The sequence below is a fragment of the Rhinopithecus roxellana genome, chromosome 1 (assembly GCF_007565055.1).
Source record: "Rhinopithecus roxellana isolate Shanxi Qingling chromosome 1, ASM756505v1, whole genome shotgun sequence".
Taxonomy (NCBI): Eukaryota; Metazoa; Chordata; class Mammalia; order Primates; family Cercopithecidae; genus Rhinopithecus; species Rhinopithecus roxellana.
The window spans coordinates 125,374,815-125,401,806 of record NC_044549.1 but is presented as its reverse complement, the minus strand read 5'-3'; the positions used below and the strand labels follow the sequence as shown (position 1 = coordinate 125,401,806).

The 26,992-nt window shown below is 45.4% G+C and overlaps 1 protein-coding gene across 1 annotated transcript in view; it reads left to right on the top strand.

Annotated features, from left to right (window-relative positions):
* The first annotated feature begins 405 nt into the window (after positions 1–405).
* The window catches only part of KDM5B (lysine demethylase 5B), an 84,143-nt gene continuing 57,556 nt past the window's right edge, over positions 406–26,992 (top strand). Inside the window, exon 1 of the mRNA XM_030930342.1 lies at positions 406–1,774. Within this exon, the coding sequence (XP_030786202.1) occupies positions 1,571–1,774 (204 nt within the window). The 5' untranslated portion in view covers positions 406–1,570. The remainder of the gene's footprint in view (positions 1,775–26,992) is intronic.

The window sequence follows — 26,992 nt, the reverse complement described above, 5'->3', positions numbered from 1 at the left end:
CTTGCATACGTTTGGCTCCTTTTTGGATGAAAGAGGTCATTTCAATGTTGACGTTCTAATTTTTGAGCTTTCTCCTTTTTTCTGAGGCTGCTGGACACCACCCACCCACCCACCCCCGTCCCCCGTCCCCCGCCCCCGCCAAAAGGAAAAAAAAAGGCGCCTTAAGTGTTCCTATCTCTTAAAGTTCGTTAACCTCTCTTTGCCTCCGTTGCCTGCTCTGCAAAATGAAGATAATATCATACCTACTCAATATGGTGGTTGCGAAGACTCAGTGAGCTAACACATGCAGAGAGTTTAAAACAGTGCCTTACACACAGTAGCATTAAATAGCGGCTATCACCCATATGCACATAACTCCCAGATTTATATCTCCAATTCTGATCTCGCCCCTTCTGATTTATGCCCTTCAGTCCGTTGAAGGATACCCCGTTGGGTATCTCTACCTGTTTGTACCAGAGACACCTCAAATTCAAAAATGTCCAGAAATGAGCACAGCACCTTCTTCCCTTGAATAACTCGCCTTGTGTATATAATTGGGGTGAACGTCCCACCAATGCCAACGGGCTAGCATCTACTCAGGCAGATACGCCAGACACCTGAATCTTAATACCTCATCGTCCCCCCCAATCTGTCACTATGTCCTAATTTTATTTCCTACTTTTACATCCCTTCCTCATAATCATCAGTACCACTGCCTTAAATTAAGTCCTATCATTTTTTGTCTGGATTATTTCAAGAGTCTTTTGCCCCTCTCAAGTCTGACCATCAATCTATGGATTGTTGATATTTATTTTCCCTGCAACATCTCCACCTCCCAATAATCTCCATCATTTATTAGCCATGTGAATTTTGGCAAATTGCTTAATGTACCTATGCCTCACTTTCCTTATTGTAAAGTGGAAATAAGAGTACCTATCTCATAGGGTTGTGTGATTAATCATGCAATGCAATTAGAACAGTGCCTAGGATATGAAAGTGACCAAAAGTGTTACGTTATTATTATTATTACTACTATTGCCTTCTCACGAACATGCTGTTTGTATGTTCAAGCTGTTATCTCTACTGGAAAATCCTTCTCCATTTCCAATACTCTTTCCAAAACCCCCTACTGGGTTTTACTGCACCTACCACTGTGTACTGACATGATTGAATGATTGGCTTATGGGACTGATCCTTTCTACCAGACTTAACTTCTTCAGGGCAGGAACTCTGATACATAGTAAATGGTCAATAAAAGTTGGCTCAACTGAAACCCTAAGGATAAACTCCATCCACAGCGGAAGGCGCTGCCCCTCCTAATTCGGGGGCGGGGCGGGGAGCCATGCGCGGAGGGTGGGTGGGTGGGGGTGGGGTGGGACTCTTTTTCCTCGCCGTGGCGGCGGAGGCGCACGGCGTGGGCTTGCGGCGAGACGTCGTCGTCGGAGGCTGAAAAAGCCCAAGGTGCTGCCGTTGCCCGTACAAGTCGGACTTGCTGTCGCCCGGGCTTCGTCTGCACGGGTCTCGGACCGGTGGAGCTCGCAGCCTCGGTTCCGGAGCCCACCCTCGCCTCGCCTTTGCCCAGCCTGCGGTGATGGAGCCGGCCACCGCGCTGCACCCGGGCCCGCGCCCGGCGCTGCCCCTCGGGGGCCCGGGCCCGCTGGGCGAGTTCCTGCCTCCCCCCGAGTGCCCGGTCTTCGAGCCCAGCTGGGAAGAGTTCGCGGACCCCTTCGCTTTCATCCACAAGATCCGGCCCATAGCCGAGCAGACTGGGATCTGTAAGGTGCGGCCGCCGCCGGTGAGTCACGCCAGCACCCCGGATCCAGCTCGTGGCTGGGGGAGGGAGCGGGGACGCGCGGGTCCGGGGAGGCCCGAGGCGCGGGGCGCGGGGAGCCTGTCGCCCCACCGGCCTCGTCAAGTTTGAGGCTGCCTAGAAGGTTGGAGTGGAGGGTGGGGGAGGAAGATGGGGGCTTCTCCAGAGTGGGAGATGAGGAGCGTGGGAGAACCGGGGACTTCGGCGGTGCCACGGGAGGGCCGGGTCGCCGCGGGTTTCGGACGGCCGGGTCCAGAGGTTCGGGTTCGGTTCCGGATGGAGTGATGGTAGGAGCCGGGGGTGGTCGCGGGGGAGTTTCCTCACGGAGCCCGGCGGAGGCGCGGGCTGGAGGGAGGACTGTGGGCCCGGCGAGGCTCAGCAGGCTGGTCCTCGCCTCCGCTCCCGGGGTGCGGGGGTGTGTGATGGGGTGGGGTGGGGGTGGGGGACTTGCGAGTTGTCGTGCGAGGAGGAAAGTTTTCAATATGGCGGCGGGAGCCCCTGGTCCTTTGTGTGGTGGCGGCGTCGGCCCGGAGCGGCCCTCACCTGGGCGCCCCACCCTCCAGACCAGGGCACCCCTCCACCGCCTGGTCCCCCGGCCTCCAGGTGTCCCCCGGGCCGGGGTCAAGAAGGGGGCGGCCAGCGCTGGCTGGGGGCGGGGAGGAGCCGCAGGTCCGGCCCCGGAGCGGATGTGTTGTGGGGGGCGTTAGTGTCTGGGGGGACACTTTTGGGGCGGCGGGGGCAGGACAGGCGGTGCTGGGCCCCATGCCCGCCCGCGCTCCCGAAGGCTCACACACCCGGCCTTTTCTGGCTCAGCCGCTCGGCTCCCCGGGGAGGCCTGGGCTGTGCTGTTGGGGATGGGGTCGGGGCGAGGCCGTGTTTGTAGGGGAATGTCAGACGAAGAGACCTCCGAAGATTTCGTGCTCTTTTCCCCCGGCCCTCAGCCTCTGGGCGCTGAAAGGCAGTCACCCACCGCAGCCCTTGCAGCCCTTCCAGCCCTGTCTACAGCGTCTCGGGCCTGGGGGCAGTGAGTGAGGGGTGGGTGTTGCTGAAACCATCCCCAACGGCTCCAACGTTCGCTGAGGAGAGCCCGGCCAACTCCTCTCCCCGTGGCCGGAACTGGGTGCGCTCCTACACCCCTGGTTTTTGCCCACCTTTCGGGAGGGTCTGAGTCCGAGTTGGCCTAAGCGGCGGTTAGACGGGCTGGGACCGTTGGGAAGGGGGTTTAACTGCCTTTCCTACTGTTTAAGAATCTTCTCCCCACTCTCTCCCCCCACCCCCACTCCTAAGTGGAGGAAGACCCCTTCCCACCCCTTTCTCCCTTAAGCTTGCTCTTTGTAATGCCGTTTTGAGTTGTAGGGATTCTGTTTGTAATCATTATGTTTTTTGGAAAGTTGTTTTCAGGGAGATCCCTGAAAATAAGGCTTCTTATCCTAACTCTTCCCCGCCCCAAATTAAAACATGGACACCTACTTTAGTTTTTCTTAAGCAAGTTTGAAAAGGGAGATGAACTATATGTTTAAGAAAATAACTGGCCAGCGAATATGAGGGAAATGTTTGAAAATAGATCCATTTCTTACAGCGAAGTGGGCAAGGTTGATTCTCGCTGCTTAAGGGAAGTACGTTTCTCTTGGTGCAAAGAGGCCTGCAGAAGTTATAACAGGGCTGGTTAGAGCCAAGGTTTTAATTCTTGAATAATAGGTCATGTTTCACACTGTAGTAATGTGGCTTTATGTCACATGCTAGAAGGGGTGAATATGAATATCGCACATTTGCATTAATGGGATTTTATTCAGAAATTGGGTAACTTGACTAAGTTGTTAGTAACCAAAATGTGGGGAGTCAGGTTCCTGGGAGGTGTCCTCCATGTTGGTATTGTGGTATACCAGGGCTGGGGTAAATCCTTTATCTTGCTTTCTTTTTCTTTGCCTTTTAGAGGGCCCTTTTCCTGAAAAGATAGTGTTGCTCTGGTTAGGCTTGGCTACCCATTTCCTCATCTTGGCTAGAATATTAATGGTAATCTTTGCAAAATGTGTGATCGAATTGCCTTTTCCCCCCTCTGAATGTCAGACAGACATGATGGCCACCATTTTGTATTGAGAGTACTACATAGTACAGCCTGAGGAAAGGGGTTAAAGAGGCACCAATAATCTACAAATACAACCAGTGCTGTTTTGGAGACCTCCTTTGTGTGGAGGGGGTTTGCTTCCTCCTTTGTTTAACAAACTCCTATGCCAAATGGAAAGAGTTTGAGAGTATTTGTTGTTGATATAACCACAAAAAGGGAAATCTTTCCAGAAGTTGTAGCTCTTGAAGAGGGGTCTTGTTGGAACAAAGGCTTCTTAAGAGATGTAAACAGTCTTTGTTTTAGAAACTGTTTTGTTTTTAGGAAAGCTGTGAACAAGTGGTTTCATATAGTTGATATGTAGCAACAAAAAAACCCTTCAAGAGGTGTGAAATATTTTCCATGGTCATATATGTAATGTTTGTATTTCTGGATGATTTTTTGTTCACTGAGTTTTTGGAACACAAATGGTTATATTAGAAGGGGAACTGGGACTATTGGTATTTTACTTGTTAGAAGGTAAGGAGAAGTATAAAACATTTCTGTCTCCTTTTGTTCTTACCTTTGTATCTTTACCAATGGTACTTAATGTAGCTTCAGTTTATAGCTGCTTTCTCAGTGAGACTCCCAAAACTGCTTGGCTTCTGAAAACTTGGAGTGCTTATATTATTTTGTATATGGCAGCTTAGGGGTTCTCAGAAATTTGAAAATATAGTAAGATAAATGTGAGAAAACGTAATTAAGTCAAGAAGATTATACTTCAATTCTGAGTTTGAAGTTTGAACAGAAACCTTTGTTTCAAATTATATCAACTACGTAGGATAACCAGGTTTGTTTTCTGGGCCAAGACCTTAAATTTACAATTAATCTGGTTTCTGGTTTTGTCACCTTTAAAATGCAAATTTTAATTTCCTCCTTGATACTGTACTTAGATGTCTGTTTAAGGACAAATGATATTTTTCCATATCACTTTGTGGTATTTGGAGATGAATAATTTTAAGGGTGTAACTATTAGGCAGAAATATAGTTGGCTGTTCAGTAAATACTTTTTTGTCTCCCAAATTTTGATAGGAATATAGTTAGGGCTTTAATAACTTATTTTCTTGCTTTCAGATGTCTCACATTTGGCCATAGATAGATTCCACAAGTTTCTTTTCTTTTTCTTTTTCGTTTTTTTGAGACGGAGTTTTGCTCTTGTTGCCCAGGCCTGGAGTGCAATGGTGCGATCTCGGCTCACTGTAACTTTTCCCTCCTGGGTTCAAGTGATTCTCTTGCCTCAGCCTTCTTGAGTAGCTGGGATTATAGGCATGCGCCACCACGCCCGGCTAGTTTTGTATGTTTAGTAGAGACAGGGTTTCTCCATGTTAGTCAGGCTGGTCTTGAACTCCTGACCTCAGGTGATCCACCCGCCTCGGTCTCCCAAAGTGCTGGGATTACAGGTGTGAGTCACTGTGCCAGGCCTAGATTCCACAAATTTCTTCTTTGTGTCCAGAGAAGGTTTAAATCAAACCTAAGGGCACAAGAGACAAAATTTGTTTCAGCTTTAACTCCTTGTGGTTACTAGTTTGATTCCTTCATCTTTATAGCCAAGTGTAAAACTGCCCTTAAATGTTTTAATACAGTCAGCATCCTTTTTTTTTTTTTTTGGGGGGGGGATGGAGTCTTGATCTGTGGCGCAAGCTGGAGTGCAGTGGCCCGATCTCGGCTCACTGCAAGCTCCACCTCCTGGGTTCACGCCATTCTCCTGCCTCAGCCTCCCTAGGAGCTGGGACTATGGCGCCCGCCACTATGCCCGGCTCATTTTTTGTATTTTTAGTAGAGACGGGGTTTCACCGTGTTAGCCAGGATGGTCCTGATCTCCTGACCTCGTGATCCACCCGCCTTGGCCTCCCAAAGTGCTGGGATTACAGGCGTGAGCCACCGTGCCTGGCCACAGTCAGCAGCTTTTATTGAGTGAGCCTATTGGTTCCACTCCTAAAGAAGAGGGAGGAACTTACACACTTTGTATGGTAGAAGTGTTAATGGTATGGAGCTCATTTATTCCCTTTCCAGCGTATCATTTTGGAGTTTGATTAACTTAGGCCTAACCCTCTCTGGGTTTTCCCTATTTCTTTGGTGTCATGAAATCTTTCCCTACTTGTGGTTATCTTTGGCTACTTTAAGCCTTCAACGTTTGGAGAAGAGGCTTATCAGTGGAAACATCCTTGAACAAGGGAACAACTTGTAGCTACTTAAAAAAAAAAACCTTTTATTGAAATAGACCGTAGAGTTTACCCATTTATGATGTGCAATTCAGTGGTTTTTGATATTTTCACAGAGTTGTACAACCATCACCACAATCAATTGTAGAACATTTTCATCGCCCTAAAAAGAAACCCTGAACTCACTTGTAACTACTTTTAAAGACAAATTTAGGACTATAATGCCCAGGATAAAAACTTGATAGGAGGTTGGATTAAGTCTTACAGTTCCAGGCCACAAATGTCTACCTTTTTTTTTTTTTGAGAGGGAGTTTTACTCCTGTCTCCCAGGCTGGAGTGCTGTGGCGCAACATCCGCCTCCCGGGTTCAAGCGGTTCTCCTACTTCAGCCTCCTGAGAGCTAGGATTATAGGCGTGTGCCACCACGCCTGCCTAATTTTGTGTTTTTAGTAGAGATGGACTTTCACCATGTTGGTCAGGCTGGTCTTGAACTCCTGACCTCAGTTGATCTACCCACCTTGGCCTCCCAAAGTGCTGGGATTACAGGAGTGAGCCACCGTACCCAGGCCACAGATGTCTACCTTAAAGCAAAACCAAACTTCATTTGTTGTATTTATTGAATGGGTGTTTAGCTAAATTTGACTTTGTCAGTGGTAAATTGGGCACATTAGTAACCACAAACATATCTACCCAGTTGTAATTCGTAGTGAACTAATAAACAAAACTTGTAGAATTTAAGAATGTAATGTGAATGATATTGCAAATATGAGTCAGCTAAAGATTTGAGTCCCCACCCCCACTGGAAAAATTTCCTTCCCTTCCTATGATTATAGGGTATGGTTTTAAACATGCAATCTAAACTTTTAAAAGAGTGAAATGGATAGAGAATTACCTTTGAAAAGCATTAATATACTTCTCTATTAAAAGCCAGGGCTTGAAATTTCCTTTTTTTTTTTTTAAATCTCACTCTGTCACCCAGGCTGGCATGCAGTGTTGCAATCAAGGCTCAATGCAGCTTCCAGTCCTTGGGCTCAAGTGCTCCTCCCTCCTCAGCCTCTAATAATTGTAGGGATGGGGTTTCTCAGTATGTTGCCCAGGCTTGTCTTGAACTCCTGGCTTCAAGCAGTTCTCCCGCTTTGGTCTCCCAAAGTGCTGGGATTACAGGCATGAGCCAGTGAACCTGGCCTGAATTACTTTGTTGAGACACTGATAAGAAAAGTTAAAAGAAAATTATTAACCCTTAATTTTATTCTTTTTCTGTTTCTAGGGTAATTTTCTTTATGACCTGTTGGCCTAGACTTAGAGTTTTAGAGTATGTCAGGTTGATAGATGAGTGAAAAATGTGTTTATTGGTTTACATTTATAAGTGGGTAGAAATCAGCCAGTGGAGGAGTTTTCTCTTAGATAAAGAAATATGGGGCTGGGCGTAGTGGCTCATGTCTGTAATCCCAGCACTTTTGGGAGGCCTAGGTGGGCGTATCACTTGAGGTCAGGAGTTTGAGACCAGCCTGGCCAACATAGCGAAACTCTGTCTCTACTAAAAATACAAAAATTAGCTGGGCATGGTGGTGGGCGCCTGCAATTCCAGCTACTCGGGAGGCTGAGGCAGGAGAATCGCTTGAATCTGGGAGGCAGAGGTTCCAGTGAGCCGAGATCACTCCATTGCACTCCACCCTGGGCGACAGGCTCAGAAAAGAAAACAAACAAAAAAAACCCAAAACAACAACAAAAAAAGGTGTAAACTATTCGATTTAAAAAAATCGAACCCTGTTTAAATGCTGTAATGGGACCTTTTTGTAGACTTCTGTAACCTTTCATTGTTGCCTTAATTGAACCCCATTAAGGTTGGGTATAGAAAAGGATAAGGGAAAGCCCATGTCCTTAAAATGAAAGTGCTAATTAGGTCTCTGGTGTTCAGGGTTTTTGAAGCCTTATGCATATATTTCTTTTTTTTTTTTTTTTTTTTTGAGACGGAGTCTCGCTCTGTCGCCCGGGCTGGAGTGCAGTGGCCAGATCTCAGCTCACTGCAAGCTCTGCCTCCCGGGTTTACACCATTCTCCTGCCTCAGCCTCCGGAGAAGCTGGGACTACAGGCGCCCGCCACTTCGGCCGGCTAGATTTTTTGTATTTTTTTAGTAGAGACGGGGTTTCACCGTGTTAGCCAGGATGGTCTCGATCTCCTGACCTCCTGATCCACCCGTCTCGGCCTCCCAAAGTGCTGGGATTACAGGCTTGAGCCACCGCGCCCGGCCTATGCATATATTTCTTTCCAAATGTCATCCATAGGTTTGAAAAACTACTAACCTAGGAGTACCTTGCTTTCATCCTTGGACAGTCCTCTCAGCTTCATTTGTGTTGAGATTGTTGTGCAATTTTTTTTTCCTCTAAGAGAATTAGGTATTCTCTAATATAGCTATTATAGTACAGATCATTGCCAGCCTTAAAAAAAAAAAAAAAAAAAAAGATGGAATGAAGGTTGGGAACTGGAGGGCTACACATTCTCAAATTTAAATTTGGGTCTCTTGAAGGGGACTCAACAGAGGCATACCGACAAGTCCCTTTGGGGTGAGTGGGTGGGTGAGTTGATGCCTTGGGAAAGCCATAATCTTGGGCTGCTGCCATTGACTTTTGATTATTTAAAGTTTGAGATACTAATAACTGGATTTATAAAATCCAGATTGTGAGAAACTTGTTTTAGACATAAGAATTGTATGCAATTGAGAAGTATTTCTTTTTTTTTGAGAGGGAGTCTGGCTCTGTCGCCCAGGCTGGAGTGCGGTGGCCGGATCACAGCTCACTGCAAGCTCCGCCTCCCAGGTTCACGCCATTCTCCTGCTTCCGCCTCCCAAGTAGCTGGGACTACAGGCGCCCGCCCGGCTAGTTTTTTGTATTCTTTAGAAGAGACGGGGTTTCACCGTATTAGCCAGGATGGTCTCGATCTCCTGACCTTGTGATCCGCCCGTCTCGGCCTCCCAAAGTGCTGGGATTACAGGCTGGAGCCACCGCGCCCGGCCGGAGAAGTATTTCTTAAGTATTTATTAACTACTGTGTCCTTGCATGGGATTTTAAATGAAATTAAAATTTCATTTAATTTTAATTAAATGAATTTTATTTAATTCATTTAATTAATGGGAAATTAAATGAAAATTTAATTTTAAATAAAAATTAAATGAAAAATTAAATTGTATACCTGCACAAATTCGTCCAGAAATTTTTTTTTTCTATTATTATTAGATGAATTCTTTTTTTTTTTTTTTTTGAGACGGAGTCTCACTCTGTCGCCCGGGCTGGAGTGCAGTGGCCGGATCTCAGCTCACTGCAAGCTCCGCCTCCCGGGTTCACGCCATTCTCCTGCCTCAGCCTCCCAAGTAGCTGGGACTACAGGCGCCTGCCACCTCGCCCGGCTAGTTTTTTGTATTTTTTAGTAGAGACGGGGTTTCACAGTGTTAGCCAGGATGGTCTCGATCTCCTGACCTCGTGATCCGCCCGTCTCGGCCTCCCAAAGTGCTGGGATTACAGGCTTGAGCCACCGCGCCCGGCCTAGATGAATTCTTTAGTGAATTTGCTTTTTACAACCAAGTTTATAAACCAGATTAATGAAGAAAAGATGTTTCTGGGACAGTGAGGCATTTCAGTTCCATGATTGTAGGATGTTTGGAACAAAGATGCAGAATTTGACTGAATGCATTCTTTTAAGTCTTCTTCCCCACACCATGATTTAAGACACTCAAACTTAGACCATCCTTCTTAAAGCACCATCAGCATATATCTTTACACATGGCCTTAGAGTCATCCCATGTGTGCTACTGCTTCTTTTTTTTAAGCATTTAATCTTTCCTTTGGATATAAAAACTAATCATTTTGTTCTGCTAGACCCATCACTTACAGGGAGTAAATTAAAACATTTTATTATGAAAAATGTCGAGCATACACAAAAGTGTAAAGAATAGTTCCTTTAGCTATTTTCCTGGATAGAAGAGCCGAAAGTGGAGTAGCAGCATTGGAGTTGAAAGAGTACTATGGATCTTCATTTGTAAAGAACAACTTGGCTTAGCTTTTGTCCTATTCAGGTTATAAGTGACATTGGGCAATTAGGAGTGAGCTTTCTAGCCTTCAGTCAGTGATGGTCATTTTGCCAATTAGGTTGGGGATAGTATTTCTCAGTTTTAGTCAATGGCTTTGTTGCTTTGTTACACATTTGTTGGGACATGTCAAGTAACTTGACCAGCTGCAGGTCTATTGGCACATGGAGGTGTGGGAGTTGGTTGGTAGGTGGAGGTTGTCTCTGCTAACATCACTTCATTCTTTATCTGTTCATTTTCATATTGGCCAGACTTTATCTCAACTTTTCCTTTCTTGGGAAGTGGCCTTCTGGTCAGAGTGGGTATTTTGCCTGACAAACCAGAGCTGACATCAGTAGTAACGAAGACATAGAATGACGTTCTAGCCAGGCATGGTGGCTCTCACTTGTAATCCCAGTACTTTGGGAGGCTCCAGGCAGGAGGATCACTTGAGGTCAGGAGTTTGAGATCAGCCTGGGAAGCACGGTGAGACCCTATCTCTAAGATGAAAAATTACCTGGGAATAGTGACGTGCACCTGTAGTCCCAGTTACTCAGGAGGCTGAGGTGGGAGGATGGCTTGAACTCAGAAGTTCCAGGTTGCGGTGAGCCCTGATCACGCTGCTGCACTCCAGCCTGGGCAACAGAGCAAGACTTTGTTTCAAAAACAAACAAAACAAAATGGCTGGGCGTGGTGGCTCACGCCTGTAATCTCAGCACTTTGGGAGACTGAGGTGGGCAGATCATGAGGTCAAGAGATTGAGACCATCCTGGCCAACATGGTGAAACCCTGTCTCTACTAAAAGTACAAAAATTATCTGGGCGTGGTGGTGCGCACCTGTAGTCCTAAGTTACTTGGGAGGCTGAGGCAGGAGAGTCACTTGAACCCAGGAGGTGGAGGATGCAGTGAGTCACTATCGCGCCACTGCACTCCAGCCTGGTGACAGAGCGAGACTCCGTCTAAAAAAACAAAAAACAAAAGTCCCTTTCTGGAAAAGACGTTTTAGGGAAATGAGAATTTGAAGAGTCTAATGAATTTCTTGTTAGATTATTAGGTTCAATTTAAAAATTAGGTCATTGGAAAATATTTTCTATTAATATCCCTTAAAATCTGAAGACTTCTCCCTGCTTCCCTGAAATAATAACTTTATTTCTCAGATAGGAGATGCCACCAGGCAGGTCACATAATGACCTTTTAGAACTTGTTGATTTCATTTCACATGGTAATCTCTTGTAAAATGCTGTGAAATTTAACTATTATTTTGCAGGGATAAAAATGAGGTTTATCAAGGGGACTGTGTGTATATATATTTTTATTTGTCACAGTTTTTTCTTTTTTTTAATTTTTTTTTTTTTTGAGACAGGGTTTCGCACTTGTCGCCCATTGTGGAGTGCAGTGTGCTCATTGCAACCTCCGCCACCCAGATTCAAATAATTCTCCTGCCTCAGCCTCCCTAGTAGCTGGGATTATAGGCTTGTGCCACCACGCCTGGCTAATTTTATATTTTTAGTAGAGACGAGGTTTCTCCATGTTGGTCAGGCTGGTCTCGAACTCCTGACCTCAGGTGATCCGCCCACCTCCACCTCCCAAAGTGCTGGGATTACAGGCCTGGCTTAAAATTACTTTTCAAAAGCCAGTTCCTCTATTATGTAAAAGAGGACAGGAGGGATATTTTCTAGATTTAAAAAAATAGGTGGGTAGAGTCTTCAATCTAGTTACATCAGGACTGTGGACAAAGTCATTTTACTGCAACGTATGCTTATCATCTGCTCTAAGGGGATCTGACACTGACCTAGGGCTGCTGTCCAGACTAATTAATTGATGGATTGCAAGGAGCTTAAATCCCAAAGCTTTATTTGCTCATTGCTAAGAAGAGTCTGGGGACAGATTTAGTGAGGCAAGAGTTAGTGCCAAATACACATCCCTCATTTTCCCATATAGTGAAGGGATTTCCCCTTACCCCCCGGGGACAGAGTCTTGCTTTGTTGCCCAGGCTGGAGTGCAGTGGTGCATTCATAGCTCATTGCAGCCTTGACCTCATGGGCTCAAGCTGTCCTCTTACCTCAGCCTCCTGAATAGCTAGGACCACAGGTACATGCCACCACACCCAGAATTATTATTATTTTTAGGGACAGGGTCTTGCTGTGTTGCCCAGGCTGGTTCGAACTCCTGGCCTTAAGCCATCCTCCCACCTCAGCTTCCCAAAGTGCTGGGACTACAGGCATGAGCCACTACACCTGGCTGTGAAGGGACTGTTTTCTTTTTTTCTTGTTCTGTTGCCCAAACTGTAATGCAGTGGCGCAATCACAGTTCCCCGCAGCCTCAAACTCCTGGGCTCAAGTGATCCCACTTCAGCCCCCCATTTAGTTGAGATTACAGGCACACCACCATGCCTGGCTAATTTTTCAAATTTTTTTTAGAGATGGTGTCTCACTATGTTAGCCAGGCTGGCCATGAAGGGATGTCTTAAAAGTGAAACTTGAAAAGGCACCCCTCCTGCCCCCCCCCCCCCCAAAAAAGGCAAAAACCCATCATCAAAACGAGGGTATAGCCAGCACAGTGGCTCACACCTGTAATCCCAGCACTGGAGGCACAGGTGGGAGGATTGCTTGAGCAGAGAATTTGAGACCAGCCTGGGCAACACAGCAGACCCTATCTGTACAAAAACCAATTGAACAAAAAAACCCCTAGAATATGTAGACTATAATTCTTCTATTGGTTTAGATGAAGCTTTTCTGTCCCTGAATCTGTATTTATTTTTTTTTGAGACAGGGTCTCACTATGTTGCCAGGCTGGAGTGCAGCATGATGGAATCTTGGCTCACTGCAACCTCCGCCTCCTGGGCTCAAGCCATCCTTCCACCTCAGCCTCCCGAGTAGCTGGGACTACAGGTGCATACCATCATGCCCAGCTAGTTTTTTTGTTTATTTTAATTAGAGACCGGGTTCACCATGTTGCCTAGGCTGGTGAGCTTGAACTCCTGAGCTCAAGCAGTCTGCCCACCTAGGCCTTCCAAAGTGCTAGGATTATAGGCACAAGCCACCACACCCGGCCTGTCCCTAAACAGATTAATGAGATTAATATTTTTTTTTTTTGAGACGGAGTCTTGCTCTGCCGCTCAGGCTGGAGTGCAGTGGCCGGCTCTCAGCTCACTGCAAGCTCCGCCTCCCGGGTTCACGCCATTTTCCTGTCTCAGCCTCCCGAGTAGCTGGGACTACAGGCGCCCGCCTCGTCGCCCGGCTAGTTTTTTGTATTTTTTAGTAGAGACGGGGTTTCACCATATTAGCCAGGATGGTCTCGATCTCCTGACCTCGTGATCCGCCCGTCTCGGCCTCCCAAAGTGCTGGGATTACAGGCTTGAGCCACCGCGCCCGGCCGAGATTAATATTTTTTTAAAGGTAGAGCTGTTAAAAATTATTTCAGAAAATTTGCGGATGTATTCGTGTGTCTTACGTAGTGTGTGTATATAGGCAGGAGTTTAGTTTGGTGAGATTTGTGTTAAGGGTTTACAGTGATTTAAATTTCCCCTAATACAGGATGACTGTGACGTTGTGGGAGCCATGCAAATAGAAGGATATTGTACTTACTAACATAATTTAAATAATCTCAATTCATGTCTGACAGGAGGGGTCAGTAGTTGAAGTCTAGTAATTTTGCAATTATCCTACTTGTAAAGTGGGGAGAAAAGTAGGAGTGGCAGGAAAAATGTTTACCTAGATCTTCTAAGAAAATATTTTAGGACAAGAGCCACCATCATATTTTATTCTTTTATTTATTTATTTATTGAGGTTAATTGTATTTAGACTTAGGGAATTAACAAAGGAGGGGGGAGACTAGACCAGGCCCCAGGATTTCTTGGCTCCTTGGGGCAGGCCCAGCTGCAGCAAGCACAGAGGGAAACACAGGGGAGGGGCAGATAGCAGATTTGGTCTTGAACTTGGAGGGTGGGAAATTGATGATCCCCACAATGGAGGCAGCAGGAAGAAACCATGTCTGAGGAAGGTCTGGGCTGCCCAGAGGGCAGCCTACCCCTGGGCCTCTGGGGCTATGGACCAGCAGGAGGGGAAACAAGGATCCTCCCCTCAGGGCCGAGGAAAAGGCACTTGATTCAGTCCCTCCTCCCCTCTTTCCCCATCCATTGGAGAGATGGGAGTCCTTGCCTCCTTGCCCTTTGAATGGCCCAGATGCTGGTCCTGATTGAGTGTCTTTAAGAAGCTTTTTCTGAACTCATAAATGGTGATCGTGATAGCATAGGAGGGGATAGCCTTGATGATCCAAGGGGAGGAAGCCTGCAAAGAGCCCTCTGATGCCTGACTTGGCACAGATCTACCTCTGAGCACCCAGGTAGAGTCCACATCCAGGGGTATCACTCCCATAGCTTCCATCACTCCCAGTGTGGCCTGGTGTTGAGTCTTCACCACGACAAAGGTTAGAGTCAGCACTGTAGCCACCATCCTCATGATGCTGCCAGCTGCAAAGCTGACACTCATGGTTGTCATGGGACCATGGAGGTCCTTTGGCGTGAGCCCATTCAGCCAGCTCTTCACTCGCTCCTAGTTGAACCAGTACAGGGCTGAGAAGGGTACATCTCAAAGGATAGTGGGGTCCCGGCACAGCCACAGTGAGCACCAACCACTCTAAGCCACCGGAGCTCAAACTACAGGTATCAGCACATAGTATAACATATGCTGAACCTGCCTTTGTCTGCATAAGCTCCAGGGCACTGATAATGGCAGTGATAGTGCCCAGGTGGGCCAGCACACCAGCTACCAGGGTATGTAGAGGTAAGGGTTCAGCCACACAGGAAGGCCTCAAGTTGGTTGTAGGCAGTGAAGTAGTTGGTGGTAGCTGGCATAGCCATCACCAGCGTGGCTGGGAGGCTACTCCACAGGTCCTAGTGCCCTTGTGCCTCAAAATCTTCACAGAGGCATCCATGGTGCCAGTGAAGCTGGTAGGGTCTTAAAACCAGCTGGCACAGCGGGGACCATTTGGTCATAGGTACAGAGGCTCCAGGACACCATTGTAGTACAGGATTGGAGAGAGGAGGGCAGCTTGGCAAAAGAGAGGCTCTGAAGTCTGGAGGAAGGTGTCAGCTCACTGACCACCAGCAGGCACTGAGACTGGAAATGGAACTTCCACTATGTCTAGGGGCGTCATGAGGAAGCAGGTGACCACAGCCCTTGAAACCTGAGACTACCATTTGTTGGAGGGAACTAATGCCCCCAGAGTCCTAGTCAGTCATCTTGTAGCTTCAGTCCTGGCTCTAGACTGGTGCTTGTGCAGTGCGAGGCTGGTCAGGCCCATTCAAGCTCTGGCCTCACCTTGCATCAAGACTGACTCCCTGTATTTTATTGTTTACCAACAATTAGGCAATCTTATTAAAAAAAAAAAAAGCTAATTAGGACCCCTGTGTAATCATATAAACTTAAATTTCCCAGTTTTTTATTCAAATATATCTTCCGTTATTGGACCTCATAACTTTGCCTCTTAGGTAGACCCAGGTAGAGAGTAGTCCCCCCCCCCCTTTTTTTTGAGATGGAGTCTTACACTTTGTCACCCAGGTTCAAGTGCAGTGGTGTGAGCTCACTGCAACTTCTGCCTCCGGTTCAAGCGATTCTCCTGCCTCAGCCTCCTGAGTAGGTGGGATTACAGGGACGTGTCATCATGCCCAGCTAATTTTTGTGTTTTTAATAGAGATGGGGTTTCACTATGTTAGCCAGGCTGGTCTCAAACTCCTGACCTCAGATGATCCATCTGCCTCAGCCTCCCAAAGCGCTGAGATTGCAGGTGTGAGCCACTCGCCCAGCCTCTAGTAGTCTCCTCTTAACTGCAGAAAGGAAAACCACGGATAGAATTTGTCAACTGCTTTTGGGCCAGGTGCGGTGGCTTACGCCTGTAATCCCAGCACTTTGGGAGGCTGAGGCGGGCGGATCACGAGGTCAGGAGATCAAGACCATCCTGGCTAACATGGTGAAACCCCGTCTCTCCTAAAAAATAAAAAAAATAAGCCGGGCGTGGTGGTGGGCGCCTGTAGTCCCAGCTCCTTGGGAGGCTGAGGCAGGAGAATGGCGTGAAACATGGGAGGCGGAGCTTGCAGTGAGCCGAGATCACGCCACTGCACTCCAGCCTGGGCGACAGAGCGAGACCCCGTCTCAAAAAAAAAAAAAAGAAGTTGTCAACTGCTGTCCATAATAGGTGAGGACAGTATAGTTAGATACTTTGAGGGAAAGACTACATTCATGTAACTTTTATTTATTTATTTTTTTATTATTTAGTTTTTGGAGACAGTCTCACTCTGTCCCCCAGGCTGGAGTACAGTAGTGAAATCTCGGCTCACTGCAGTCTCCACCTCCGGGATTCAAGCGATTCTCATGCCTCAGCCTCTTGAGTAGCTGGGACTGCAGGCATCTGCTACCATGTCCGGCTAATTTTTGTATTTTTAGTAGAGATGGGGGTTTTACCATGTTGGCCAGGCTCAAGTGATCTGCCCGCCTCAGCCTTCCACATTTCTGGGATTACAGGTGTGAGCCACCACACCTGGCCCCATGTAACTTTTATTACAGTGTATTATTTGTTACTGTTAATCTCTTACTGTGCCTAATTTATAAATTTTAGAGATATGTATGTGTAGGAAAAAACATAGTATATATAGGGTTTAGTACTTCCTATCCATGGTTTCAGGCATCCACCGGGGGTCTTGGAATGTATTCTTCCAGATAAGGGTGGGGACTACCATATACTATATTTCTACTGTGACTTTTTTTTTTTTTTTTTTTTTTTGAGACGGAGTCTTGCTCTGTCGCCCAGGCTGGAGTGCAGTGGCCGGATCTCAGCTCACTGCAAGCTCCGCCTCCCGGGTTCACGCCATTCTCCTGCCTCAGCCTCCCGAGTAGCTGGGACTACAGGCGCCCACCACCACGCCCGGCTAGTTTTTTGTATTTTTTAGTAGAGACGGGGGTTTCACCGTGTTAGCCAGGATGGTCTTGATCTCCTGACCTCATGATCCGCCCATCTCGGCCTCCCAAAGTGCTGGGATTACAGGCTTGAGCCACCGCGCCCGGCCTCTACTGTGACTTTAATGTGGATTTTTTGGTCTTGAATCAGTCACGTAATACTGCTTTCTTTCTTTTCTTTTTTTTTTTTTTTGAAACGGAGTCTCGCTCTGTCGCCCAGGCTGGAGTGCAGTGGCCGGATCTCAGCTCACTGCAAGCTCCGCCTCCTGGGTTTACGCCATTCTCCTGCCTCAGCCTCCCGTGTAGCTGGGACAGCCTCCCGTGTAGCTGGGACTACAGGCGCCCGCCACCTCGCCTGGCTAGTTTTTTGTAGTTTTTAGTAGAGATGGGGGTCTCACTGGATTAGCCAGGATGGTCTTGATCTCCTGAACTCGTGATCCACCCGTCTCGGCCTCCCAAAGTGCTGGGATTACAGGCTTGAGCCACCGCGCCCGGCCATTAATACTGCTTTCTAAATGTATTAAGACACTCCCCAATGGTATATGTACCATTTAAAATTGTCAAATGCTTAGGTATTTTAGTTAGGAGCAGACAGCTAGGCTAAGATTTCTTTTCCCAGCTATGTACTTTATGTGCCCTTAGGCAGAGTTTTGTGCATTCTTGAGTTAATTTTTGACATCTCACTGGCTTGACCAAATTGTAATGTTCAGAGAACTAAAGCCTAAACTTAGTGTGTTTCAAGCACTTGATTGGAACTTTTCATTAAATACATTTTCTTTTCTTTTTTTTTTTTGAGACGGAGTCTCGCTGTGTCGCCCAGGCTGGAGTGCAGTGGCGCCATCTCGGCTCACTGCAAGCTCCGCCTCCCGGGTTCCCGCCATTCTCCCGCCTCAGCCTCCGAGTAGCTGGGACTACAGGCGCCCGCCACCGCGCCCGGCTAGTTTTTTGTATTTTTAGTAGAGACGGGGTTTCACCGTGTTAGCCAGGAGGGTCTCGATCTCCTGACCTCGTGATCCACCCGCCTCGGCCTCCCAAAGTGCTGGGATTACAGGCTTGAGCCACCGCGCCCGGCCCATTAAATACATTTTCTTATGGGGCATACATACTACAGGCTACAGATACTGAAACATTATAATATTACTCTAATCACATAACCCCAGAAACAAAGAACAAATCCCTATCAAGCCCACATAATTACAAGGTCCTTAAGACAGGATCCTCCCAATTTTCTGTGGCTATACCAACTCATCATTTGGTGATATTTAAACCAGATGGTAATGTCTCATCCTTGCCAGGCTTTAACTTGGAAGAGATGAGAGGTAGGAGCTCTTAGTATTTGTATTCTGTTATCTTTTTATTTATGGGACAGTGGGGAAAGGGGTGGATGTAAGAGAAGTTTATACAGTGAAATTTGAGTATTGCTTCCACTTTGTAAAATTCCACATCTTTAAACTTTTCCCTGTGTCAGAGAGGCTCTCATTCAATATGATGCATTTTGGACAAATTGAGAACAGCCACCAAATTTTCCAGTGGGGGGCTGGCTCAGGGATTTGTGGTAGAGTATGGGTTTGGGGTTTTTAAAAATTGTACTTGGTAGCAGCCTATTCTTCTGGGTTCCTCTATAACTACTATTTTTCTCAGGTAACCTTGTGGCTTTTCCCATCTTCCATTTCTAAAATACATTTTTGATTTGTAGAATATATAGTTGGTCATCAAGATTTTTTTGACAGGAACAAAATTTAGAATTTGATTTAGGATTCTAAGATAATTTGGTTTTGAGGGGTGACATTAGCCAGCTAGGAAATGAAATCTTCAAGATAATAGAGATTTTGTGGAAAGAATACTAGAGTAGAAATCAAAATGTTGGGTTTCTGGCATGTGTTCCATTATGTCCATGTTATCCTTGAGCTCCTAACCTTAAGCAGGGTCATGACTATTTTCAGAGCTTTATTCTATTGACCTGCCTATAAAATGGGCAGACTAAAATATCAGCCCTTCTTTACATAGTGAGGCCTAAAGAGGTAAGGAATCTTGCCCAAATCCTGGTGGAGCCAGGATTTGAACTTAGGTGGTGCAGGTCCTCAGTTACTGCTCTTAACTACTGTATTGCCTCTAATATAACCATAGTAATGATATAAGTGTGATTTCATGAGATGATTAATGGGAATTATGAATCTATTATTTTTGTTTATATACTTTATATCCTGGTAGGTTCAGCAAAACAAAACCAAAACCAAGATACTTGCTGATTTTTGCTGCTAAGGCAGATCCATTTTATAGAAAAGGAAACAAACTGAGCTTGAGAGAAGTGAGTTGCCTAAGGTGACACATCCTTGAAAGGACAAATTGAATGTTGCAAACCATGGCTCTTTATTCCCAAGTTCAGTGTTCTTCTAATTTAATATATAATGGCTCCCTTCATAGATCGAGATCCTAGCCTGCTTCTCTCTTTCATCTCCCCTTACAGTCTTTTTTTGGCCGTGGTCTTCTCTCTCTTCCTTCTGGCCACCCAAACTTAAATGCATTAATAATAATAGTATGCTGCATGTATACAGTTATCAAAGTACCATTTAGATTTGTGTGTTTTATCTACTTATCAGTATTTATGAGCTTAGCCCATTCATATACTGTTAGTTTGTTGGCTCATTTATATGTAAACTCCTGGCTCATCAACTCCAGTGACCATTCAGCTTCACATAGGAAGAGTATTTAGGACTCGGGGCTCCCTATATAAATGTACCTCTGCCTCCCATCACAGTCATTCTGGGGTTCATCCCAGAATTACTTAATTAGAATCTCATTTGGGCGTAAGTGTTTGAATTTTAAAAAGCTCCTCTGGAAGCTCTGCTAGGTTTGAGACCCACTGGTTTAGGTAATTTCATGACAGGTTTAGGCAGCTAATATAAGGAATTCTCAAAAAAAAGAAAATCTAAAAACCAAAATCCCTCAAAATATAGGAAACAAAATAAAAAGAAAAAAAGAAAAAAATAAGGAATTATCTTACCTGTTGACTTCAAATTAATCAGAAATTTCTCAGTTCTACGGAAAACTGGGCAATTCTTTTTGTCAACTCTGTTGAATGAAGGAATGAATTGAGCCCTTGGAGTTGGTTGTGGTCTCAATTCAGTACTTACTATTGATATGTCAGTAAGTGCATTGTGTTAAAAGTCCTAGGTGGCTCATGCCTGTAATCTCAGCACTTTGGGAGGCTGAGACGAGGTTAGTAGTTCGAGACTAGCCTGGCCAATATGGTGACGCTCTGTCTCTACTAAAAATATAAAAATTAGCTGGGCATGCTGGCGTGCACCTGAAATCCCAACTACTCGGGAGGCTGAGGCAGAAGAATCGCTTGAATCTGGGAGGCGGAGGTTGCAGTGAGCCGAGATCACGCCACTGCACTCCAGCCTGGGCGACAGAGCGAGACTCCATCTCAAATAAATAAATAAATTTTAAAAATAAATAAAGGAACTCACAATTGACTGGTGAGAAAGATTAGCAAGTATGATGTATGCAAGGAATAGAAGTTATATACCGAGTGGTTAAAGGTTGGGGGATATGGAGGTGGATGAGAGGGAGCTGTCTGGGAAGGCTTTGCTTCACTTGGATTAGAGTAGGGTTGTGGGAGGAAATAGGTGTGTAGAATGAGAATGAGGGTCATGACATCCCCCTACAAAACAACAATATTCAAGGAAGGAAGAGAATTTGGTTGGAGGTACCAGGAAATGTGTTGTTGTTAGGAAGCTAAGGAGAAAATAGTAAGTTCATTGTTAGTAGTATTTCAGAGTTAGGTGGCTTAATGGTGATATTTCTGAAGTCTCAACTCTAGACACAGCTGTAAAACTCTGGAAAAGTAGATAATTACAGTTTTTATAGAGTATATCCCATTGATACCAGGCAGCCATTCAAATGAAAACCAGTTTTATCAGGCTGCAGCTTCCTCATATTTTAGGCTAAAGTGGATTATCTTTCAAATCAAATTTATTTTGGACCATGGCAATACATTTGAACGAAATAAAGCGTTTGATAATACCAGCACGCTACTACAGTCACACAGCGCATAGTCTGAAATATATCATAGGGTAAGTTTCTTTTAAGATCTTTTGACATACTTATCTACCATCCTAAATTGAGCATGCCTATGTATTATTAGTGCATCCTTATCTCTTTAACATGGGAGATCTAGCCTTGAAGCTTGGTCAGTATCTTAGTTCATTTGTGTTACTATAACTATATCTGAGTCTGGGTAATTTATAAATAATAGAAATTTATTTCTTGCAGTACTAGAGACTGGGAACTCTTAAGATCAAGGCACTGTCAGGTTTGATGTCTTGTGCTGGCCAGGTCTCCACTTTCAAGATGGTGCCTTGAATGGTATGTGGAAGGGCAAAAGGGGCCTAGGGTGTAGGTTCCTGCAACTCTTTTATTTATTTTTATTTTTATATTTATATTATTATTTTTTCTTTGAGACAGAGTCTCACTCTGCCACCCAGGCTGGAGTTGAGTGGCTCGATCTGGGCTCACTGCAATGTCTGCCTCCCAGGTTCAAGCAGTTCTCCTGCCTCAGCCTCCTGAGTAGCTGGAATTACAGGTGTGTGCCACCATGCCCAGCTAATTTTTGTATTTTTAGTAGAGACTTGCCATGTTGACCACTCTGGTCTCGAACTCCTGACCTCAAGTGATCTGCCCACCTCGGCCTCCCAAAGTGCTGGGATTACAGGCTTGAGCCACAGTGCCTGGCCTAATTTTTGTGTTAAATATGTTTTGTAGAGATGAGATTTTGCCATGTTGCCCAGGCTGGTCTCAAACATCCAGGCTCAAGCAATCCACTTGGTTGGCCTCCCAAAGTGCTAGGGTTACAAGCGTGAGCCACTGCACTTGGCCTACCATTCATTCATTCTTTCATTCATTCATTCGACAGAGTTTCACTCTTGTTGCCCAGGCTGGAGTGCAATGGCGTGTGATCTTGGCTTACCGCAACCTCCGCCTCCCGGGTTCAAGAGATTCTCCTGCCTCAGCCTCCTGAGTAGCTGGGATTGCAGTTACGTGCCACCATGCCCAGCTAATTTTTTGTATTTTTAGTAGAAACAGGGTTTCTCCATGTTGGTCAGGCTGGTCTTCAACCCTCCACCTCAGGTGACCTGCCCGCTTCAGCCTCCCAAAGTGCTGGGATTAGAGGCATGAGCCACCGCACCCAACCTTATTATTATTTTTTAGAGATGAGGTCTTGCTGTGTTGCCCAGGCTGGAATGTAGTGGCGCTATTTGGATAATGTTTTAACATTTTGTAGAGATGGTTTCTCACTGTGTTGCTCAGGCTTGCTTCTCACTCTCTCTCTCGTCTGTCTTCAGCCTCTCAGGTAGCTGGAACTACAGGTGCATGCTGCCATGCCTTGCTAATGAAAAATAAAATTATTTTTGTAGGGTCCTGCCATGGTGCTCAGGGTGGTCTTGAATTTGTCTTCAATTACTTTCCTTTCCCTTCCCCTTTCTCCTCCCCTCCCCTTTCTCCCCCCCTCCCTCTCTCCTTCCCTTCCCCTTCCCCTAACCTTCTTATTACCCTCCCCTTTCCCCTCCCCTCCCTCTCACCTTCCCATCCCCTTCCGTTAACTTTCCCATTACCCTCTCCCTTGCCTTCCTTTCCTCCTCCCCTACCTTCCCCCTCCCTTCCCCTCTCCTCCCTTCTCCCTTCCCTCTCCCCTCCTTTTCCTCCCCTTCCCTTTTTTCCTTCCCCTCCCCTTCCCTTCCCCTCACCTTCCCCATTTCCCCCTTTCTCTTTTTCTCTTTCTCTTCCCTATCCTTTCCCTTTCCCCTTTCCTTTCCCTTTCTGTTTCCTTTCCCCTTTCCCTTTCCCTTTCCTATGGAGTCTTGCTCTGTCAACCAGGCTAGAGTGCAGTGGCACCGTCTCAACTCACTTGTCTCTGCTTACTTTGCAACCTCTGCCTCCTGGGCTCCAGTGATTATCATGTCTCAGCCTCCTCAGTAGCTGGGATTACAGGCGCCCACCACTGTGTCCTGCTAATTTTTGTATTTTCAGTAGAGACGGGGTTTCGCCATGTTGGTCAGGCTGGTCTCGAACTCCTGACCTCAAGTGATCCACCTGCCTTGGCCTCCCAAAGTGCTGGGCTTACAGACATGATGAGCCACTGTGCCCGGCCCTTCTTTCTTTTTTTAATACAATTGCAAATGTGTCATCTTTAGATGGGATATTGACACAACAAAGATTTTGCTGTCTTGCAGTATTTTTTGAGGCTCAGACTGATTTTTGGTCTCACTTCTATTCGTTTCCTGACCCTGCTGTTAAATCTCCAGGAGTGACCAGTTTATAAAGGACTAAAGGTGCGTCTGTTTACAGATTTAATGAGGCTTTAAAGTTAGGGTGTGGGATATTTAAGCTTCCCCTGCCCTTAGTGCCCAGGTAGGTTTGGGTGTTGCTTAGGCAAGGTTGGGGGCAGAGTCCAATCCCTTTCCTAAATCCCTTCCCCCTGACAGACAAATCATTTTTGGAATCTTTTTAAGTATATAATCTTTTCTTAACCTTGGCAGCCTCAGTTTTCTGCCAGAAATTTTTTCTTCCCTGGATTCTAGGTATGGAAAAAACACAATGAAAACTAGTTACTAAAGAACCTCCTTGAAAAAACTGTGAAATTATGTATACTTGAGTACAGCATGGCTTGGTATAGACATGCTGAAGTAATATGTGCACCAGTTATAATTGATGTAGGGGGAAGGATCTGAAATTTCTTCTGATCCCGTTCAGTGATTGAAGTATCATAAAATGTCTGTGAATGACGTGAAAGAAATAATGTTTTCCTGTTTAGAGGACCTACAAATACAGATTATTATTATTGCCAAGTTTTATTAAAAGTGGTGAAAGAGGAATTTAATGTGACTAATGCTTAAAAAGTAAATAGCACGGTATATCCCTTTGTTACTACTATATTTTTATTTACTAATATTCCATAGAAACAGTGCTTTGCATTCCCAAGTATTTAATATTCAGAAGCTAAAAATAATCTTTGAAACAAGTTCTTTTTTTTTTTTTTTTTTTTTGAGACGGAGTCTCACTCTGTCGCCCAGGCTGGAGTGCAGTGGCCGGATCTCAGCTCACTGCAAGCTCTGCCTCCCGGGTTCACGCCATTCTCCTGCCTCAGCCTCCCGAGTAGCTGGGACTACAGGCGCCCGCCACCTCGCCCGGCTAGTTTTTTGTATTTTTTAGTAGAGACGGGGTTTCACAGTGTTAGCCAGGATGGTCTCGATCTCCTGACCTCATGATCCGCCCGTCTCGGCCTCCCAAAGTGCTGGGATTACAGGCTTGAGCCACCGCGCCCGGCTGAAACAAGTTCTTTAAAACTGATAGCTTTCACCATGACCTATCTGTAAAAGTTATAATTTTAATACAAGTTCTCATTCCTTGGTACTTACTTTTAATAATGACTATTAAAAACGTCCACATGATTGCGTTGGTATTTTCAGGGTCTTTTGGTGATAGGACTTTAGGGAAGACTGGGTTGACCCAGGTATAACTTTTCTAAAAATGTTGACATTGTAAAAATAGGTGGTCAATAAATCACTATTAGTGAATGGATAATACACTTGAAGGGGCTGTGTTTTATTTTTTTATTTTATTTTATTTTTTTTGAGACGGAGTCTCACTCTGTCGCCCAAACTGGAATGCAGTGGCCGCATCTCAGCTCACTGCAAGCTCCGCCTTTCGGGTTCACGCCTTTCTCCTGCCTCAGCCTCCCGAGTAGCTGGGACTACAGGCGCCCGCCACCTCGCCCGGCTAGTTTTTTTTTTTTTTAGTAGAGACAGGGTCTCACCGTGTTAGCCAGGATGGTCTTGATCTCCTGACCTCGTGATCCGCCTGTCTCGGCCTCCCAAAGTGCTGGGATTACAGGCTTGAGCCACCGCGCCCGGCCGGTTATATGTACTTTCTAAAACTTCAGTAATAAGCCTTACATTTGTATTTAAATTATTTTAAATAGATTCTGTTGCTTAGCTTTTGCCCCAGTAAGAGAATATGCAGTCAAGAAGTTTTGTATAGTGGGCACACAAGAAATGGCATGGTATTAGGTTGGTGCAAAAGTAATCGTGGTTTTTGCCATTTTTGCATTTTTGCTTTAATGGCAGAACTGCGATTACTTTTGCACCAACCTTATAAATGTGAAATACTGCTATCATGGAACCATACCTAGGTTTGCTGGCTACAGTGTTAACTTTTGTGGTATACAAGTTCAATTCCATTGCCATCCCAGCAACTCTACTCTCAGTGTGTTGTCTCCTTTACCCTTGAACTGTATATCTAAAAAAAACTTAAAAGCATGGAGATATTAACAGTATATGCTCTTACTTTAAAAAGCAAGGTTGGGGCCGGGCGCGGTGGCTCAAGCCTGTAATCCCAGCACTTTGGGAGGCCGAGACGAGCGGATCATGAGGTCAGGAGATCGAGACCATCCTGGCTAACACTGTGAAACCCCGTCTCTACTAAGAAATACAAAAAAACTAGCCGGGCGAGGTGGCAGGCGCCTATAGTTCCAGCTACTCGGGAAGCTGAGGCAGGAGAATGGCGTAAACCCGGGAGGTGGAGCTTGCAGCGAGCTGAGTTCCTGCCACTGCACTCCAGCCTGGGCGACAGAGGGAGACTCCGTCTCAAAAAAAAAAAAAAAATGACCATTGGAGAAATAACAATGGGGGAAATGGAGGAGGGCTTTAACCTGTGTTAAAGTAGCTACGTTAAAATATGCTAGTTGACAAGTACATGCCAACTAGGGTTAGGCTGGAAGGGTTGGGTCCTTAAAGGTAAGGTTTAGAGGTCAGATGCTCCTTGAAAGTTGAGTTGCAGCACTTTTTGTAGAGGAAAATTAATATTTCAGTGGTCAGAACTTAACATAATTATAATTGTTACTTTTACTTTACAATTTGATGAAAAAACCTTTATATTTGTAAAATCAGTTCTCACCATAGTCCTAAAAGGTAGTCTGTCCTTTTTTTTTTTTTTTTGAGACAGGCTCTCACTTTGTCATCTAGGCTGGAGTGCAGTCTCTGCCTCCAAGGTTCAAGCAATTATCTTGCCTCAACCTCCTGAGTAGCCAGGATCACAGGTGTGCGCCACAATGCCTGGCCAATTTTTGTATTTTTTGTAGAGACTTGGTTTTGCCACGTTGGCCTGGCTGGTCTTGAACTCCTGGCCTCAAGGTCTGTCTGGGCTTCCCAAAGTGCTGGGATTACAGGCATGAGCCACTGCTCCTGGCCCTGTTTGGAAGATCTTGAATGCAATTCTTTGTATTACAAAACTTTTCTGATAGATACCTGTCAGTGAGTGGCGATTAGACTCCATCGGGGCTCGTAAATAGTTAACTCTGCTTGTCTTTTATAGGAGGAGTTTATAATAGTTGTGATATACCTGGTTCTACCTTTTGCATTTGTGCAGGTGTTTTAAGGGCATATTACTGACCTAAAACCATTCACTTGATGAGAAAGTGGTCTTTTAAATTATGTTTCATATATCGATTATTCTGATCTTTATATTAAAGTTAAATTTTGTCATCCTCACCTGAAAGGTTTGCTAACTTGCAAGTGCATTTATTCTATGATGACTGGGTTTCATAGAACATATACAATTAAAACAATGCTTTGGTCCTTAGTTGATGTTATTCTTGGTAAACTAACAAGAATGTGCTTTTGTGACACTGATTTCTAATTGGTTTTGTCTGCAGGGAGTTAGAGCCAACTTTTGTTGCCTCTGTAGAGCATATACTTTTTCATTTTGCTAATTATCAGATCTCAAAATGACAGCCTTTCTATACTTAGAAAGATAAAAACAGTATTCTAATATATTAAATATGTGGGTGTTAATAGCAGATCCTCTACAGCGTGAATTTTCCTGGCATTTTTTGGAAAAATCTTCAGCATCTTTTGAAAGTTGTTTT